The following is a 20,850-nucleotide window of genomic DNA, read 5'->3' on the forward strand; positions in this document are numbered from 1 at the left end:
GAAAATGTTCATCATAATTAAAGTTGCTTAAATATAATCGCTTTACTACATTTCACGTACCTGTCTGAGTATTGTCTGAAACTGTTGTGCTACCCAAAGTAATGTTATTAAATCATTTCCATACCTAATCCATTATTCATATTGTTTACCTGCACTGTTATGCCCATGTGAAGGGGCATCTAATTTGATACCACCACCGTCATATTAGATCGTTTTGTGCATTTTGGTAGCATTTTTCAAAAAAACAAAAACAACAGAAAAAGTACTCAGGCAAAGACGTCTTTTGTTAAGAGACAAATGTATTTCCATTTAACTATGGGAAAATATGACATCTTACTGGTATACAATGTTTCCTAAAACCCCTGAACATTTCAGCCATTAAAACATTGTACATTGTAAAGTGAAAAGCCAAAACCAATATTGCTTTTACTGTATAGATTGTTCTCCTGGTTCTGACCACTTCACTTTGCATCAGTTCATGTAAATCTTCCCAAGATTTTTCTGAAATCATTCCCTTCCTGATGAGCTTTTTTGAGTATATCATTACCCACTAACCTTCTCGTCTATTCTCCTCTCCCCAAATCTGGAGTAGTCTTTTACAAATGCATAGGGCTACACCTTCAACGGGGAGGGAGAAAACCTCTATCTTAGTTTCAAACTAAATGTCACTTCACAGTAAGCTTAGTAGAGGAGGAGACTGCTTTGAGCCAAGTCCTTTCTCTCTCAATACTTAAAAACAATTGTTCAGTTTCACCTCGTTTCTGAGTATTCCTGACTTTTTTTGACCATTTTGATTTCCCTCAGCTATTTCCGGAAAGGGCATTTCTTTGGCCTTGCCTGCTTTGCTAACATGCCTGTGGAGAGTGAACTGGAGCGTGGAGCACGTATGAAGTCCGTGGGCATTCTCTCACCTTCCTATACCCTCCTTTACAGATACATGCACTTCTTAGAGAATCAAGTCCGGTAAGTTGTACCTTCTGTGTATGTCCACTTCTATAAACCCCGCCTTTCTTAAAGTTCTTATCCACCAATTAGGTTCCATTATGACAGTACAATTACAGAAGGCTTTTTTTTTCCTAACAAAAGAATTTTAAGCCTGTTAAAAAAAAATTAGTCCACGTTCACAGTGTAACAGTCAGTCCTGGAGTGGGACTTTTCTTTCATATCCTATTACTTATATTTGTAGTTTAATCAACATATTCAGCAGCTTGAACTTTGTTTACCCTAACCAGAATAACCGCTCCTTTGTCTTAGGTATGTAAAAGGAAGCACGCTTTTTTTTTAGATCATTCCTTGTATTAATTTGAGAGGTTCCAGTTATTCCTTATCTGTTGTGCACAGTGTGGAAGAGTGGAGTAGACTTGGAACTCAAGAGACTTTTCTAGGGAATCTTTATACATGTACAACATGGTTGTTCTTTGCTTGAACATATACCTGCATTCAGAGATGAATACCAAAATAGCTTCTAAAAGCCAAACTAACAGCACAAAAATAATTTCTGCTGCAAAGCTTTTACTCTGAGGCTGGAGGGTTTTTAGTGGTTTTGGGTTTTTTTTTGGTGGAGGGGGGTTGCTCTTTTGGCATTTAAAGGGCTTACTTAATTCTCCCCTCTTAATTTTCATGACTATTTTACTATCCTGCCACCAGGTGGCAAGTGAGAGATGTGATTCTTAGAACTGGAAAAGACCATAAGGCCACAGGAGGGCATTTGAATCTAGGGCCCCTGGCATTTTATTGATGAGGAAACTAGACCCAAAGAGATTTTGTGACTTCTTTGCTTTGTACAGCTGCTAGTCAATGTCAGAGCTGGGAGTAGACCAGAAGGCTCCTCCATCCCAGGGCAGTGGGTATTTATAAGTGGTCTCAAGGAAGCACATGCTTCCCCCAGGAACTGTCTTTTGTCATTCTTTATATCCCTAGCACAATTGTTGTTTTCCAGTCATGTCTGACTCTTCTGTGACCCCATTTAGGGTTTTTTTGGCAACGATGAGTGGAGTGGTTTGCCATTTTCTTCTCTATCTCATTTTAAAGATGAGGAAACTGAGGCAAACAGGGTTAAGTGACTTGCCCAGTGTCACACAGCTAGTAAGTGTGTGAGACCAGGTTTGAACTCAGGTGTTCCTGACTCCAAGTCCCAACCTCTGTTCACTCTAGCACCTAGCACATAGTAGGCACTTAATAGCTACTTGACATCAAAGATACTGAGTTGCTGCTCCAGATTTTCCTTGCAGATTTGTAACCAAATGTCATAGGATCATAGCTATAGAGCTGGGAGAAAATGTGGAGACCATCTAGTTTGACCCTTTCATTTTACAGATGAGGAGACTGAAGCCTGGGGAGGTTAAGTGATTTTCCTAGGGTCACATAGGTGGTGGGCATTAGAGGCAGGACTTGAACTCAAGGTTTCCTATGCCAGCACAAGAACTCTCCATTACATCATCCTGTCTCTGATTTTTATATTTTCTATAGAAATATGAACATATTAATAAATAGCTAGATGGCAAGCATCAGGAAGACTGTTGTATTTTCATTTCTGTATTGCTTCAAAGGGCTCCATGCTCTGCTATGAATAGGTGTCTGATAAATGATTGTTGATTGAAATAGTAACTTTAAGTAAACATCTAAGTGGGTAATTTTTGGAACAACTTTTTAAAGCAAGTACAAATCAGATAGAAATGGATGTTTTGTAGTGAACTCATAACTCTTAACACTTCCTTAACACTTAATTTCCTTTTACATATCCTGAATTTTAACTCAGAACCTAAACTTTCTCAAGCATCTTATCAAGTTTTGAATGTATCATCATCCTGTGTAGGCAACTGAGGAAAGCCTTTTTTTTTAAAATTCTTGCTTCTCAGCTGAAGCTTAGCTATGTTTTCTTTCCCTTCCTCTCCCTACTCTATCCCCTCTCTCCAACTTTCCTTTTTACTCCTGCCAGAGGGTCTGCATTTCCTTCCTATCCAAAGCCCATAAGGCAAGCTGAAAACAAGTTCAAACTTTGCTCTTTTCATCTTTGGCTGGAGTTATGTGGCAAGACGAAGGCTTAGGTTAGCTAACAACAGGTTTGTGTAGGGGGCTGGAGACCGGATAAAACTGGCCCTTGTTTTAGGAAGTTATACACAGCAGTGCCCTTCCTTCTTCCCAAGTTCCCTAAAGGAACCATGCCAAAAGGAGAGCCCAAGGCTGGAGACCTGAGATGGAGAAACCTGGAGTGCCTCAAGGGTGCCTTTGTCTGAAGGTTCTGACTGGAAGCCAGCAAACTCGCCCATCTACACTTAAGTTATGACATTTTTTTCTTCCTTATTTGCAAAAGCAGAGATTCCAGTTAAGACTCCAGGGTTGGTTTTTTTGTCTTTTTTTGAGGAGAGGATAAATTCTTAGATATTTAATGACTGGTCATTCCTTTTTTTTCCCCCTTTTTTGGAGGCATTCTGGTGTTAAATGACTTACTTAGGGTCACACAGCTAATATCCCAGGCTGAATTTGAACTCAGATCCTCCTGACTCCAGGCCTGGCCACCTAACTGTCATTCTACAGAGTCTTGATTCCCAGTCCCATGATCTACCTAATGCATACCACTACCTGCCTGCCAGGCCTAGAACACCCAGGGTACTTTTCAAAAATAGGTTTGGTTTATTGACAAGTCAAGGGTAGAGAGAGAGGGTACAAGTGACTTGAGTCCAGTTCCTTAGATTCTCTGGTCAAGTGGGATTAGTCTGGCAAGCACAAAAGTCTACTCTATCCCAAATGAAAGGCAAATCTCTACCTACTTTTTTTCTTCAGTGTCATTGCTCTCAAAAGTAGATATGTTGGTGTTTCACTTCATCTCAGTCCATTCATCTTTATCTATAGACTTATCTGGAAGGATCTCTTAGGTGTTCATGCTTTACAGTCTTGTTTATCTTCCAGTGTCCCTTGGCTTTGCTTCAGAGCTTTGGAACTTGGCAGAATCAGAGTCACAGAATTGCAATAGACCTCAAAAGTCATTGCCTAACCATGCACAGAGAGCATGAATTCCGTCTGCAAGATCCTTGACAAAGGACCACAAAGTCTCTTCTCAAAGACCTTCAGTAATGGGGAGCTTCCTGTTCCCATTCCCCTTCCCCATCCTAATCATTCTATTTTGGGACAATTCTCATTAAAAACTGTCAGAAAATCTTTGTATTGAACCAAAAATATGTCTTTCTATAATTTCCATCCTTTGGTTCTGTTTTTTCCCATCAAAACCAAGCAGAACAAGTCTGATTTTTTTCCCCCTTGGAGCAGCATTAATTTAACACATCATTAACTTCACAAATCCCTACTCCCAGGAACATAGTAAACATCCTCAGTTCCTTTAACTGAACTCCCACGGCATGATTTTTAAGTCACCATCTTGGTCTCTCATGTCTGGATGTCTTGGTTACCTTGTCAGTTTCCCTTCTACAATGAGTTGCCTAGAGAACTCTCTATCCTAGTAGACCTAGGATTTTCAGCCCTGGTATGATGGTAACAGTCTCAATATGCTGGGCACTTCAGTTCATCACCTGCTCCTCCCCATCCCACTGTCCCTCTCCTTTTCCTTCTTATTCCCTCTTTCCCTTCTCTCTCCCTCCCTGCCTCTCCACACTTCCTCTTCCTCCTTTTCTCCCCTCCTATCCTTTTCCCATTCTCTTTCTTCCTTCTCATATTCCATATTGAAATCAGTCAGCTGGTATCTGAGGCAACCATCAAGTGCCTGGAGAAGGTGGCTTTTCTTTGAATGTGGGATCAGGTAAAACTTAAAGTGACAGCTTAGCTCAAAACAGATGAAACAAATTGGGCAATCAGTAAATAAAACTGGTTTCATTGTACCATCACATGTTGTCTGTCATAACCCTTTCATTAACCAAAATAATCCATAGTTGATCTTAAAAGAATTTGGGTTTTCCCCTCAGCAGTGTTCTTTGTAGTGGCTTTGCCTTGTTTAAACATTTCTTGACTTAATTATTGTGGACAGTTTCAGATTTCAGTTGAGCTTTCCATGTGCTGATATCCAGCTCTGTAGGAGATCTGTGAGGTGCTCCATATCTCTTATAGGAAGAGCTTTGCTACCATCTACCCCTGGAATTTTTTTAGGTTGTGAAAGACCTGGATAATTGGTAAAAAACAAACAAACAAAAAAAAAACAACAGCCATTTATTACTTATTACGTGGCTATCTTTGTATGCAAGGGGGAAAAAAGCCATAGCATACCCTGAAATCTGAGTGAGAGCTGTCCTGGAGAGAGCTGTTTCTCTCCCTCCCATCACTCTCCCCTGCTGCCCCCCAAGTAGCTGCTGTTTGAATACAGGCATCAGTGATTTTCTCTGTGGGGAAGAAACACTCCCCCCCTCAAAAAAAAAAAAGCCAAAACATGACTTTGCTGAAGGTCATTTCAAAAACTTGTTCCAGATCTTCCCTGTTCAGATTTATGTGAATAGCTATAGAATATCAAGTTAATTTTTCACATTTTTAGTGTTGACCTGAAAACTTGGTTAGAGAAAAGGCAACATGGCTAAATGCATACATTTTATGATTTAATTAATTAATCAATTCCCCATAAAGAAAACAGTTACATAATGCATTATGGAGCCAGAAATGTTCTGGCTACCCAGTGCAGAAATCTTCTGGATTATATACATTTTGCCGAGAGAAAGGAACTCTCCTAATTGAGCAAATCATAAATTCAGTAAGACGGGACAATTAACAAAGTAATGTTGGTCAGGCCTTGGGATTCCAAGCTGGGTAAACATATGTCTTGGAAGTCCCACCACTAGTAAGTGGCAGGCTTCCTGCCCTAAATAGATAACTGACATAGGAAAGGGTAAACAAAGTTCAATAGAAATTACGACCTAAGATGTCTGTGTTTTCTTTACCATTAACATGCCATAACATAGTATATGTCTGCAAATGTTAAGATACGGAAAACGTCCCATTATTCAAGATAGAGTCTTAGGTTAAAGGTCACTTAAGGAATGTTAAGTCAGCCTTGGCAGGCTGTTGTTGACATAGGAAGAGGCATTCTCTGAGTTTGCTTCAGAGAGAACAAAGAGATTATTCCAAAATTTTATATTAAACATTATCATTAGCTATCCAAGGATTAGTGAGTTAGGAGAAGGTGAATTCTACCACTTAAACAAGAGTTCTTAATCTGATTCCCAAATACTTTTAGGGAAGGGTCTGTAACCTTGGATGGGAAAAAAATTACATCTTTATTTTCACTACATCTTAACTGGAATTTAGCTTTTCCTTCAACTATGAATGTAGGCAGGTGGGTGGTGCAGTGGATAGAGCACTGGGCCAGAAGTCAGGAAGACCTGAGTTCAATCCAGCCTCAGACACTTCCTAGCTAGGTGACCCTGGGTAAGTCACTGAACTTGTGTCTGTCTCAGCTTCTTCATCTGTGAGGTGAGGATAATACATTTACTTCACAGGGTTGTTATGTTGATCAAATAAGCTAATATTTAAATAGTTTGTTGTATAGGGGCTTAATAAATGATCATTCCTTCCTTTGTTGCATATTATGTTATGGTCACAGCATATATTTCCAAAAGAATTTGTGCTCATGGCTACTTTAAAATTACTACAGTTATTAGATCTGCTGCTAGATATATTAGTATATCACAAATTTGTTTTTAAAACATTTTGATACATGCATTTCAATATAAACGCAATCCTAATTATTTTATGCATTTAAAAGCATTATTTTGAGGGGTCCATCTTTGTCACCAGACTGATGGGGGGGGGGTCCATGACATGAAAAAAGGTTTAAGGACCTTTGCGCTTAAAGCTGTGTCGGAAAGGGTTAAAAATCGTCTCTGTAGTCGAAGAGCCAGTGGGACAGTACCAGCTGTTCGAACCAGTCCCCGTCTGAGGTGGCCACATTGTACTGTGGATAAACAATCAGGTTGTGAAGCAGCTTTGTGCGGATGGTACTCCCAAAAGTAATCGATCTAGCCCAAAACTCTGGGGAGAAGATAAAAGGAGGATCCTTTTAGAAATGAGAGTTTTCACTTGTAAGTGGCAAAGCTTAACTATCCTGGTAGAAGCACTAGCATTAGCTGAAAGCACTGGTGTTCCATTAACAAGTACGAGGGTGGGACATGTCAGTTCTCCAGGCTGTTCTCACTGTATGTGTGTGTGTTGTGCAGGCACCAGCTGGAGATGCCAGGGCACTATTCTCATCTGGCTGCATTCTATGAGGACAAAAAGGGTGTGCTTCATGCTGGTGAGGGAAAACCCAACTCTGTGCACCCAGTTCACTGGCTGCCCTCCATCCATCGATACATGTACCCGGAGATGAAGGTGAGTGAGGTCCACCCACAGGCAGCTGTTCTTTTTTCCATTGTGGCTGTGCTGAAGCTTTGTCTCTAAATAGGTAAATGTTGCAAATGTTTCGGTTTTATGTGTGTCACAGCAATCAGATTCATAGGTCTAGATCTGACAGGGCAACCCATTTAGGGTTGGACCTCTTCATTTTACAGATGAGGGAACTAAGGACCAGAGAAGTTAAGTGACTTGCCCAAATTGCTAGCATAAAGGCTGAGATTTGAATCCCTTACTGTGTTACAAAGGAAACAACAGAGTCCAACTGGGAAGGCCTATTGATTTATTCTTGAGTAGAAGTGCTGAGAATCCTAATTATTTAATAAATATCTATATAGGTATATAATATAGATATGTAACCCATTGGTTATAGAAAGTTTATCACTTGAACTGACCATGTCTTAATGCTGAACAGTAACAGTTCTTTTGTTGCTCAGAACTGAATTAGTTTCCTCTTAGAGAATTTAGAATATATGTTGACAGCACATGAGTAGTGATGCCTTAATTGTGGCCCTATGTTCCTGCTGGTCAAACTTCTCAGAAAGGGTGGTCAACTGAGACACAGACTGCATCTTCACTTATCTTTAAATACAAACAAAAGGACTTTTATTAAAGTAGTGATGCATGCACATTAAATGAGTAAACTGTCCTGAAGAACAAGTTTTAAAATGAGATGCCTAGGTACAATTCAGCCCTCTGCTTGCTAAAACTTAATGTTTCATAGTTACGGCTTCACTTAACCATGGTTCGTTCTATCTGGGCTTAGGCAGAACCTTTTTTTGAATATACGTGAATCTTTATTGAATTCAAATGGCTTGCCCTGGAGGCATCATTGGTTTTCCTGCTTCAGGACTTCAGATCCTTTGTGAAAGACAAAAATACCTGCCTACAACTCGTCTAAGGGAAAGCAACGTTCCCGTTGCTCCAAGAGCATTCTTCTCACTACTCTGTTTTCTGTAGGCTTCTCTCTCCATATTCCCTGAAATGTTACTCACGTAGCCAAAGGATACTGTAGTTTTGTTATGAAACCCTGTTTTCAGTGACAAACTTTCTCATTGGTTTCAATAACTCTTCAGCTTCCTCACTGTTCAGAGCTGAATGAATGATCAGTCTTAGCAGATTCTTATATTAAAGGAAATTTATATATATTTTTCCCCCTTACCAACTTTCACACAAAATATTAGTTGCCCTGGCATATAGAGCTTTAAACCATAAAACACTTCCATTCATACCAGAAACTTTTTAATAGAAGAACCCAAAACATTTTTAAAGGAACATTTTAAAAAGGAACATTTTAAAGCAAAACATCTAACAAAGTTTAAAAAAAAGATGTGTTTATATATACATTATATATACATTCTCTCCATATCAAAGGAAGATCAAACTACAATCTACAAACGTATGGAAGAAATAAAGAGCTTTAGTAGTTTTGTTGATTGACAAAAACTTGCAATGGCTGAAAATTTCTTATTCAGGTAGGGGAAGGAGAGAGCATTCTAAGCAGGATGAAAATGATGCGGGTGGAAAAATACAAGGTATGTTCAGAGGTCACTGGGTAGATAAATTTGTGAGTTACATATTTGGTGAGACGTAGGAGATCAGGATAGAAGGGTAGATTGCAGTTCAGAATGTAAAAGGCTTTATAATTAATCCTTAAGGAATTTGGAGTTTATCTTTTAATGGGGCATCACTGAAAAAATTTCATAGAAAAGTGACATAAAAAAGGATCATTTGAGGAGGATTAACTTAAGTCCAAGATGGATTGGAGGGGTTAGACGAGAGGCAAGGTAGCCGAGGCTATTGCTATAGCATGGATGAGGGAAGATGGGAATGAAAATATGGGAATGGAAAGGAGGACAAATTTGGGAGACATTCCAAAGTAAGAATAAACAGGTTTTGGAATGATTTGATATCCTGGGAACTGGAAGAAGGAATAAAAATTAATGAAGTAATTTAAAAATAATTTAAAAATAAAAACATTGGTAGAAGAAATTAAAAAATGATTTTAAGGTTTTAAGCCTGATTGTTTGGAAGAACGGTGGCACCATGAACAGAGAGTAAAGCTGGGACAGGGAAACAATTGGGATGGGAAAGAGTGGTTTTAGACATGTTTGGTTTGATGTAACAGTGGAACCCCTTATGTCAAGGGTTTTCACCCTGGGGTCCATAGACAGATTTAGGGATCTGGGAATTTGGATGGGGCAAACATTTTGATAGCTGTGTTTCAGCATAATTGTTTTCTTTTGTGATCATATTGTATTTCATGCATCTTAAAACAATATTTTGAGAAATCTATAAGCTTCACCAAATAGTCACAGGGGTCCGTGACATAAAGATGAAGGATCCCTGATTGAAGTAGAGATGTGGAGATAGAGTTTAAAGAGTCATCCAGAAACAAGCAATAGTTGGAATGATGGAAATTCACAAGAGAAACGAATGAAGAGTGAACCTAGGGACACATAGTACAATAAGGTCTTCTCAGTAGAAGAGGTTAAGAGGAAGAACAACTAACGAAGGAGCCAAGACAGCCTCTCTCTAACTAGTCTAAACATTTCTGGTTCCTTCAGCTGATTTTTGGATGGCAGTTTTGAGTCCCCTTACCCAAGAGTATTGATTAGTTTACTCTGGATGTGCTTCGCCTTGCTGATGCCCTGACTCCAGATAGGGTTTGATTAGAGCCAAATTCTGGAGATTGGTTGGGGGTACTTCTGTCGTTTGTTTATTGGACTTGGAGATACTTGTGTTGAGTCTCTCCCTGTGGCATTTCCACCAAGCTGTTCATGTCTTTGTCCTTTGCAGATCACACATCCAGCTGGCTGCATGTCTCAGTTTATTAAGTTCTTTGGGGAACAAATCCTTATCCTTTGGAAGTTTGCTTTGCTTCGAAAACGCATTTTGATATTCTCTCCTCCACCTGTGGGAGTTGTGTGCTACAGAGGTAAGTGACATCCAAAGGAAGGGAGAAGTGGCAGGTTCTGAGAGTATTTCTACTAGGACCAATGTTAGAGATGCCATGGCTATTGCTAGATAGGACTAGATGAAGTAAGGAACTGAGTAGCTTCTAAGCTTCTTATTGGTGATGACCATTTTGAGTGATGATAAGAAGGACCCAACACCTCTACAGGGGCAATAGCGACACTGCTTCAAGCAACTGTGAGGGGAATGGTAGGTTTACTTTTGGTGAGGTATTGGTGATCATAAGACGGTCACAGGCTGAATACAGAGCTGAAAGGAACCTCAGAGGAATCCTGTCTTCTTGCTTTACAGATGAGGTCTGAGACTATTCTTAAGATTTAGAGTTGAAACAGTAGAGGTCATTGAATCCAACCTCCTCATTTTATCCATGAGAAAAGTGAGGCCCAGAAGTTAATTGACTTACCTAAAAATCACAAAGCTAGTGTCTGTGATAGGTAGAAAGATTTGATGGGCTAAACATGTAGAACTTAAGACTTGCATTTCTTTTGACATGCTCAGTATATGAATTTATTTCATTAGGCTATAATACAATTTTTTAATTTAATGGAGGGAGGAGGCAGTGTGAGAGACAAATGATTGTAACTGGACAGAATTTGAACTCAAGTCTTACCAACTTCAAGCCTAGCACTCCAGCCGCTATACTATGAGTTTCCTGTTTGTCACAGTTGGAATTGTGGAAAGCTAAGAGGCTAACTTACCTCTTTATATGAGGCAGTAGGGTATTATGTAACCATGGGCCACAGTTTCCTCACTTCTAAAAGGGGGGGAATTGTATTCAGTGACTTCTAAAAGTTCCTTCCAGTTCTATGATCCTCAGACTTCTTATTTTGAAATCGGATGTAATAATCCGCAATCACAACATATTCTGTGATGTGGATTAACACTCTTTATTAAAGTTTTAGTCATACCAGTTTGAAGCCATTATCAGAGGAGAACTTTTAAGGGCACGACTATTTCTTTTAATTTTTAAAAATTAAAAAAATTTTTTTTAAGGTAGGACTGTTATAAGCAACTGAAAGATAAAGGGAGGGAAGGAGAAAAATACTATCTTATATGGAAATATTGTATTTTATACTGTTAGAATAATGGCCATACTGACTGCTGATCTCACTAAGCCTCTTTTCAGTGACCTCTAGAGAAGAAGGATGCATTTATTTGGTCCCATAGCAATGACTGGAGTAGTACAGAGAGCAGAAGACATTGAGTCCTTGAGGGAGGAGAGGAAGAGAAAAATGGTGGTAGTCACTTCTAAATGGTATCTCTTTTCTGCTTGTCCACAGTATACTGCTGCTGTTGCCTGGCCAATGTCTCTCTGCCAGGCATAGGAGGAACAATTCCTGAATCTAAACCCTTTTTTTATGTGAATGTAGCAGATATTGAGAGCCTAGAGATAGAAGTATCTTATGTCGCTTGTGAGTATGGCACCATTTGCAATTCATTCTGATCTGTATTTCTTTCTTTTTTTTTTTTTTAATGCTCAGACAGTAGTAGTTTTTGGAAGGTCTGTTCAGCCCATGGAGCCAGACTTTCCCCTCCTGTGGGGCACAGCATCTTCCAAAGCAACCAAGTGCACCTGGGCCAGCACAAGACAACTTGGCCTCCTTCTGCCAGCCCAGTCTCTCAGCTGGGATGTAGAGAACTTTGTTTGCAAGGAAGGACAACCTTCTGACTGAGTCCACTACAAATTTGTGTTACGTAGCCTCAATTGGGCCTTACTGTGGCTATGCAATACTACTATAACTCCCTTATTAACTCACTCTCCACAGCATCTCTTCCATATCTTTTCTCTCCTCAAACCTTCCCCTTCCCAAGTCTCTCAGGTGGCAGCCTTCCCTCATATTTTACAGAAAAAAACTGAATCCATGATCTCCCTCTTCTTTTTGCATATCATGCACATGCCTTCTGCCATTTTTTTTCTCTACCTATTTCACATGATGAAGTGGCATTATTCCCTACCAAGGCTTACTCCTCTACTGTTCATATGATCCCATTCCATTCCATCTTCTCCAATAGATTGCCCCCTGTCATTTCCGTTTTTTCACTTATTCTCAATCTTTCTGTCTACTGACCCATTTTCTACTACGTACAAACATGTCCATGTCTTTGCCATTCTGAAAAAAACTCATATGATCCTTCCATCCCCACTGTTGTCCTCTGTTGTAGCTAAACTCCTCAAAAAGGCTGTCTTTTTTTCTAAATCCCTTATAATCTGACTTCTGACTTTTATCATTCCACCCAAACTGCTCTCTCCAAAGTTACTAATAATCATCTTTTAGGTGCCAATCCAACGGCCTTTTCTCAGTCCTCATTTTCCTTGACTTCTGTGGCCACTTGATCACTCTCTCCTGGTTCTCCTACATATTTGACCATACCCTCTTTGTCTTCTTTGCTGGATCTTTGCTGTAACTGTACGTCTCCCAGAGTTCTGTCCTTGGCCCTCTTCTCTTTCCTTCTATACTATTTCACTTGGTGATCACATCAGCTTCCATAGATCATGGACCATTTTCAGATCTACTTATTCTGCCACGATCTCTCTGCTGCTCTTCAGTCTCATATCTTCAAATGCTTTTCAGACATTTCAAACGGGATATCCAGTAAACATCATAAACTCGTTATAACCTAAACAGAAATCCTTACCTTTCCCCCTCCTAGCTTCCTTATAACTGTTGAGGGCAACACCATCCTCCCAGTTCTTCAGGTCGAAATCTAGGAGTCATGCTGGACTCTTCTCTATCTCTTATCCAAGTTGTGGCCAAGACCTGCTGATTTTGTGCAGCTTCTCTTGATCATGCCTTCTGTTCCGTGCTACCACTCCATCAGCTTGCTTCACCTCAAGTCTCTCCCTTCTTCAGTGCATCCACCCACCATTCAGTCACTAAAGTTCTTCTCCTGAAGTGCAGGTCTGATCATTTCAAACACCACTTCCCCCACTCAAACTCTAGTGAATAGGATCAAATACACAATGCTCTATTTGGCATTCAGACATTCCATTTCCACTCTCCCTCCTCCTCTCCCTGCCGATCTCCTTAGGCTTCCTTTAAATCCCATCTTCTACATGAAGCCTTTCCTTACCCCTCTTAATTCCCTCCATTAATTATTTCCTATATATCCTGTATACAGCTTGCTTTGTATGTATTTGTTCCCATGTTGTCTTCCCCCATTGGAGTGCAGGAGGTGTATTTGGCTTTTTTGTATCCCTAGTGCATGGCATATAGTAAGCTCCTGAAAAATGTTTATTGATTGACTTTGACTATCTTTTCTTCTTCAAAAGCCCATCTTTATGGGTAGGGGGAGGGAATGAGCATTTATTAAGTGCCTACTGTACACCATTATCTCATTTAACCAAGTGATTTTTCTTCCTTATTCCTGGATGACTTGGAAATTGTTATGGAATTTCCTGATAAAACTATGAAACCACAACCTGGTTTCCTGATCCTTGACCTTGGCTTCTACAGGTACAACAGAGAAGATCTTTGAAGAGAAGCATGATTTGTATGATGTTTATGTGGACAACCAGAATGTGAAGACACACCATGAACACCTGCAGCCACTGCTTAAGCTCAATAGTGCTGACAAAGAAAAATACCGGAGACTTAATGAGCAGAGGTAGTGGGGAGGTGCCGTGTGAGTGATAGGACAGGTGTGAGTAAAATGTGGGCAACCTGCTTTGGGAATGAGAAGGTACAGGAAAAATGGAGATACTGTATTGTTCAGTTGTGCTACTGTTCAGCCCAGGACTACCTGTTATATTTCTTACTCTAGAAGAAAAGGAGGAAGAGAAAGAAACATTAAGCACTACTATGTATCAGGCACTCTACTACAGACTAGAGGTAAAAACAGAAAATGAAGTGGAAAAGATGGGGAAATAAAGGAGGTATAAATGTTGGCGCATGGTCCAGAAGATTAGGACCATGAGCAGATCAGGCCAAGAGTAGAATGGAGACTCCAAGAAGAATTCACCAATGGGAGAAGGGGATGGCCCTTCATTATGTAAACAGGAAATATAGAGATTGTCTGTCCTACCCACTCTGGGAACTTTTCTACTCATTCAGAACTAGCTGTGTAATATTTAGATGAAGGGAAGTAAAGGAACAATGTCCTCTTAAGGAAGGCAGGCTCCTTCTGGAATGCTGTCCCCTTTTTTACCCAAGTTGATTCGGGCCAAGGACCTAGAATGCCCTACCTTTTAAGCAGAAGTAGGAGAGGTGAAATTACCATGACTTTGGGGTTGAAAAGAGAAGGGAAGGCTCTGATTAGTCTCCCTGGCCCATACTCTCCTCTGTCCTTCCTTTCCATTTTTCACTCACCTGGTTTCACACTGCTGGGCCTGCCCCTTGAACTGGTCAGGAAGCCCAGTAATCCACCCTGCCATCTGCATGACATCCTGGAATTCTCAGGCAGTCTGCTCTCCATGGGCAAATACTTGACTACATTCTTCTTTAAAACAGGCAGATGCTGTTGTACTCTCAGGAGGTGGGTGAGGACTGCAACCCATGTGAAGAAGACCTCTTTGTTCTGTAAGTTGGCCCCTTTTCAGGAGTTAGGCATGTTTCTTGTACAGTGTTGATTAAGAGTCTCATCATCGATTCACAGACGTCTTCCTAGGTTTCTTTGAATCCATCCCTTTGTCATTTTGTTATGGCACAATAGGATTCCACTACTATGCCATATGGCAAAATAGGCCATCATTTGTTTAGCCATTTTCTGATTGATAACATCTCCTTGGGTTCGTATTTTGCCATTCCAAAAAAAATGCTATTTTTTTTAAGGGGTCAAGTGATTCCAGTCATCGGTAGCTATTCCTATTATTAAGATATAAGTTTTTATTTATTCTAGTTCTAGTACAGTCACTGGGATGATCATTTTTAGGGTTTTAAATACTAAGCTATTAATTCAGCCTTTCAGTTGTCTTGACATTACTCTCATTCAGTATTATAGATTTATACCAATTAAATGTCAAATTACTCATTTCAGTTGTATTAAAAATATTTTATAAGATTTATTCTAAGGTGTTGAGACCTTTTGTGATCTTCATTGATTCTGTCAGGTAATTCAGTACATTTTTATTAAACTCCCGATATGTACAAGGCAGCATGCCACAGAGGCTAAAGTTGGAATCATGTTTGACCTCTGACACATACTGGCTGTGTGATCCTGGGCAACTCACTTAACCTCTCAATGTTTTAGGCAGTTCTCTTAAGATTAGAAATTGCAAAGAAGTTTCTAATCTGTATTGGTAGGGCAAAACTTCTTTACCTAGGACTTCCCGTACCAAAGAAATCATCCATCCATGTGTACAAGGCATGTGTACTAGGTGCTAGAAAAAACCAGTCTTTGCTTCAAAGGGTTTACGTTATCCTAAGACAGGGCTCTTAACCTGGGATTTCTGAACCCCCAGAAGGTCCATGGATAGATTGTAAGGGGGAGGTGTGTGTCTATGAACCTGAAAGGGAAAAAAATTATACCTTGATTTTCCCTAATTGAAATTTAGCATTTCCTTCAGTTGAATGTAGGCAAGGAACTTCATAGGCTTCATGACTGATATAGGACTCAGCAGCACAAAAAAATGGTTAGGAATCCCTGTATCAGGGGCACTTAACATATAGAAAAATAAACAAACACAAGGTTATTGTAGGCAGGAGAGAACACTAACAAACACCTAAGGCGATTAGTGAGAGCATCAAGAAAAAGGCCCTCGTAAGTTGATCCCTGAAGGAAGCTAAGGTTTTTAAGATGAATTTTCCTCCTTACCTCTCTTCCTTGAAGGATTATTATTCCTCCTTTCTGGACACTCTCCAGTGAGTTCTTGGACCTTCCCATGACTGCTCATCTTATGTCACGTCTGTACCTTCCTCAAGTTTGGCTTAGTTGATCTGTGAAGTTTTCTCCCTCTCGTCTTCATTTTCAGTTTAAAGCTCTCTCTCAAGGCAAAAACAGTAGCTGTGTAGTTGCTCCCTTTGCCTCCCCCCCTCCAGCTCCCTTAAGAAGTCCTTGCTTTGCCTTTTGAAAAGTGAATGCTTTAAAACGTCTTGAACGCAGAAGTATCGATAGTTTCCTGACATTTGAGTTTTCTAGTAACCATGTGGGTAAACCTTGTTCCTTTTCTCATGCTATCACTTGGGCATTGCAGGTTTTTCTTGGAGCAGAACAACAGGATATTCCAGACTTTGCTGGAGGTCTCTGCAAGCCAGGACAAGACCCTGACAGCAGAGCATGCCCGGGGCATGGGCCTGGACCCCCAAGGGGACAGAAGCTTCCTTATAGACCTGTTGGAAGCATATGGCATTGATGTGATGCTGGTCATTGATAATCCCTGCTGCCCTTAGAGAGGGTTGGTGAATGACTCCCTCATGTGAAGAGAAGTGCACCCCTGGAGTTCACCCCACTGGCTCCCAAAGGATCTCATTTTTATTTTAACCAGTTTATATGGAAGAACATTATTTATACTGTTCAACAGATGTAACTTTTACATTTTTCTTTTCCCCTTCCCTATCCTCAAATTGAATGACCTTGGTTTTATATTCTGGCTGTGATTGAACTTTCACCCCAAAGCTGCCCAGGTTTTTGGGCCTGGTCTGACCTTGGGAAGTGAGAGAGAAAGCTGATTTCTTAAGGAGATCTTCTAGAGTGACTCAGGGATGACATCGAGTGGAAGATCTGTTATCAGGACTGGTTATTGGAAGCCCACTTTAAAACACTGGAATGGACTTCAGAGAGGTTGTAGAATTTCTCTAACTGGCAGTGTTCAAGAGAAGACAACCATCTCTCCAGTATGACTGAAATATACCTTTACGTGAAGGCAAGGGCCCAGATACCTTCTCTAAGTCCCTGGATGCATTTTAGGATTTTGATCCTCTGATCTCATCATGATTTCCTGTTTGGTGACAGTTGCTTCAACTAAATGAAGCAAGTACCCTTTTGGTGGCAGTGACTAGGGCAGGACACAAGTATGCTTCTCAATCTACTCATTACTGTAAACTGGTATGAATGTCATAGGAAACTTGCAAGAGTTGACTGAGGCCCTGAAACCTTTCTAGGACTGCTACAGGCATTCCCTTTTCCCTCATTCTATATTCTGTATAGCTCAGGCTATAGCTTGGATGGGGGCTACCACACCCATCTGTCAAAAATCTTCCTACCATTTAATTTCCACTGAGGGCTGTGTATAGCTGGGTTTAAAGAGCAAGGTTCATTTTATAGCATAGAAAAGTGGCAGAAAGAAGACTAATTGTTCAAAGGGGTATGGCAGATATTCTGTGACAGATTCTAGTGAGTACTGGGGCTGATTAGCTCGACGGGTCAGAGTATTATATTAAATGAAGCTAAGGAAATGGATGTGATCTCTTTTAAAGGTCCATATTTTTAGAATGCATTTATGGCATTCTTGACTCTGGTAATTGAAGTGGGTACAGAGAAGTTTAATTTATTCCCTTCCTAGATAGGAAGGAACCTCAACAGTGCCTTCTCTCAGGGTATAGTGGTCAAGAAACCACTGCACATGAGTTGTGGATGCATCCAAGTTCCTTCTGTCTGGATGTCTTTCACAGCCATGTTCTAAGTGGGGAGTAACTGCCCTCCTGTTAACTTGGGGGAAGAAGAGGGGGATTGTTAGTCAGCTGCAGTCAGCAGCCTGCTTCTGTAAGCTACAATGAGACCTTTCATAGTCTAGGCCCATGGAAGTGGTAGGGTAGGAACTATTCTTTCTGTTGGGTCTGATCTGTGAGTCAGTCTCAGTTTCCATAGCTTGGGCTGTGACCATCCACCAGATGCATTGCCATGGTTGGGAAGAACAATGAGGAAAAATAGTGAATTATGGTTTGTTTGGGTTTTTTACCATCAGAGCTGACAAAGGCTTCTGCTTTCTTTAGAAATGTTTGCTGAGCCTGGCTTTTAGGGTGTGAAATTTAAGTACTGTGAAATGCAGGTATACCTGATGGGAATACACTGTCTTTAAAATGCCCCAAACAACTCATAGGCTCTAAGGCTTAAAAAGACCTTTGGGGATATATATATATATATATATATATATATGTAATGTTCAACCTGAGCCATAATCCAGCCTCTTATGTCATTCACTAATTTTGCCTTATGCTATCAAGTAAGGCTTTTACCCTCTAATCCCTGCGGAGCTTAAGCATTTATGTCTCATCACCAAATCCCTTAGAGCAGACTGGAAACCAAGGACCTGGACCTCATGATGGAAAGACACTCATTTAGGTACGTAGGATGCCAGAACAAGTCATTCTGTGGACTCCAAATGTCTTCTTGCTTTAAAGTCCAGCTCACTTTGCAAAGAGAGTTAGATGATGAAAGGCAAGGAGACACGATTCAAACCTGTGTGACGTGAGCTTTCTGATCTAGTTATATCTGAAGCATTCCTTTCCCCTAGTACGGTGATTACCATTCTCGGTTTGCAATACCGGTCCTGGGGCCTGGTGTACTATTGAACCACAGTAAATGATCATTAACTTGAAATAGAAAACATTTTGCTCTCATAGGGCATCAGCCATCAAAGCATCACAGATGTTTTTCATTCCTATTTGGAGTGGGAGGTGGGGGGTGGGGAAACAGGCTAGAGATTAAAAGGAATACGAGGGATTTGCCTAGATAGAATCTGTGGTACATATTTGCATATGTAACTTACCTTGTTCTTCCCTATGTTAAAATAAAGCAAAATTTGAGACCAAAATGTATGTAAGAAACCCATATAGTATGAAAATTTCCATACCAATTATTGATCCATCATATTTCAACCTGAGCAGTGGAAGATGAAGATAAATTTAAAACCTTACTGCTTTCTTGTCCTTTTTAACAGAAGCTGTAGGAATGGAAGATGCTTATGTTTTCAGCAAACTAGAAAATCTTTTAAAATAGTTAGAACTATGAGGTTATTTGCCTTTAAAGGCAAGGAGTCTTTTGGGGTAACTTCCTGTGAAAAACTAGATTGACCTTTTAATGGAAGTGGTATCCCCAGTCAAGGAAAGGTAAAAACTTATACTGTAGGCAATAGTGGAGCTCTGGGCATGTTTTACAGATACCAGCAGTCTTGCCAATCCCAACAGCTTATGCCTGTAAGGACTGAAGGGCATGAAGAGTCAATGTTCTCCCAAGATCTGATGCAGATAGAGCAAAAAAACTGGGGAGACCCAACGATGGAGGTCATGAATAAGGTGTCTTATCAACAAGATCTGTCTTTGCACTTGGCTGATAGGTCCAAGAATCCCTTGATTTGGGTGGTAAAAGCTACAGCCTCCCCAATCCTGAATTGTGACTGCAGAACAGTTCCCTTACCTTTGTAGTGCCCCTGCATCTTTTGTGACCTGTAGGACTTTTTCCATTAAAAATCAATGCTACCAGTTTGACTTGTCAGTCAGATACAGAAGTGGATGGAAAGTTGAAACAGAGTGGGAAGTGCCCTTCAGCATGTCCTTAAAAGATGTGATTAGAAATCTTATCTTGACTACTAATAGGTCTATGCTCTAAAGAGTTATAGGAGATTACTGAATATTAGAAAATCCTGCAAATTGATTTTTTTTTCAACAGGAAAGGGAAAGTTATTTTTCTATCAGTAAGGGACTAAATATTTGAAGGATTTCAAACTGCAGTGCTGGAAGAAGACAATTTTATCATATAAAGGAAATCTACTAAGAAGTCACAGGAATATGATTTAAACATCTTAGCATAGGTAGGGGAGTTGTCATCACATACTAATATTCTCTTCTCAGGAAATAAAGTTTAGTTATTCCTGAAGGAGACAACACACTAGTAATACCAACTGCAAAGGAAATCTATTTCTCAAAAAGCAGTAAAGCTTCCTGTTCCTGATCCATTGGCCTCCGTTAATAAACTCCTTCCTGAGGAGAATACAATACTGAAAAAAGGTATCAGACCTTCTGATGTTGAAAGGGCAAGGGGCAAGGGGGTGGGGTGGGGGAGAAGAAATGACCAACCCCTCTTTCCCCACCTCGTCCCACCCCCCCCACCATTAGAGATTTATTCACTTACTTCAGGTCAATCTTTGGTCATCCTAGGACAACCTGTTAAATTTAAGAAAAAACAACTGATGTAACTGAATATAATCTGATTCTGCTTGCCGTATGACCAGTGCAGCCTCCTGAACATCTTCAAGATGGAAAGCACATCTACTCATGTCATGCTAGCAATAACAAAAACCTGATGGTTTTTCTTCTCCCTCTCCAAAATCCCCTTTCCCTGAAGAGTCTTTGTCTACCACATACAAAACCACAAAATCAGTAGGATGAATACTACCCCAATAACAATGCTTGCAAAACCCTGCTAACTCTTAGCTGTGGCAATTCCAAAAGCCCAAGGAAGGTTAGGGTTAACCCTAATGATAAGACAAAAAATGGCACTTGAATTTGTTTCTGTTGTACAAATGGCTACTGTATAGTTTATATCATACCTGTATAGATCTGAGCCAAGTGGTCTACAGAGGTTGATAATGACCACATTACAGAAAATAGTTTTTACAATTAAAGTTCACATTTTAACATGAACACGGGTTGAATCACTTTCTGGCTGGTGGCA

General features: G+C 40.2%; 1 protein-coding gene across 1 annotated transcript in view; it reads left to right on the forward strand.

Annotated features, from left to right (window-relative positions):
• DENND11 (DENN domain containing 11) overlaps nt 1-16,821 on the forward strand; it is a 56,016-nt gene extending 39,195 nt beyond the window's left edge. Inside the window, exons 3-9 of the mRNA XM_072652548.1 lie at nt 805-963; nt 7,152-7,305; nt 10,126-10,264; nt 11,583-11,714; nt 13,758-13,908; nt 14,751-14,819; nt 16,433-16,821. Of these exons, the coding sequence (XP_072508649.1) occupies nt 805-963; nt 7,152-7,305; nt 10,126-10,264; nt 11,583-11,714; nt 13,758-13,908; nt 14,751-14,819; nt 16,433-16,628 (1,000 nt within the window). The 3' untranslated portion in view covers nt 16,629-16,821. The remainder of the gene's footprint in view (nt 1-804; nt 964-7,151; nt 7,306-10,125; nt 10,265-11,582; nt 11,715-13,757; nt 13,909-14,750; nt 14,820-16,432) is intronic.
• Nucleotides 16,822-20,850: the final 4,029 nt, after the last annotated feature.

This window comes from Notamacropus eugenii, chromosome 3, assembly GCF_028372415.1.
Source record: "Notamacropus eugenii isolate mMacEug1 chromosome 3, mMacEug1.pri_v2, whole genome shotgun sequence".
NCBI lineage: Eukaryota > Metazoa > Chordata > Mammalia > Diprotodontia > Macropodidae > Notamacropus > Notamacropus eugenii.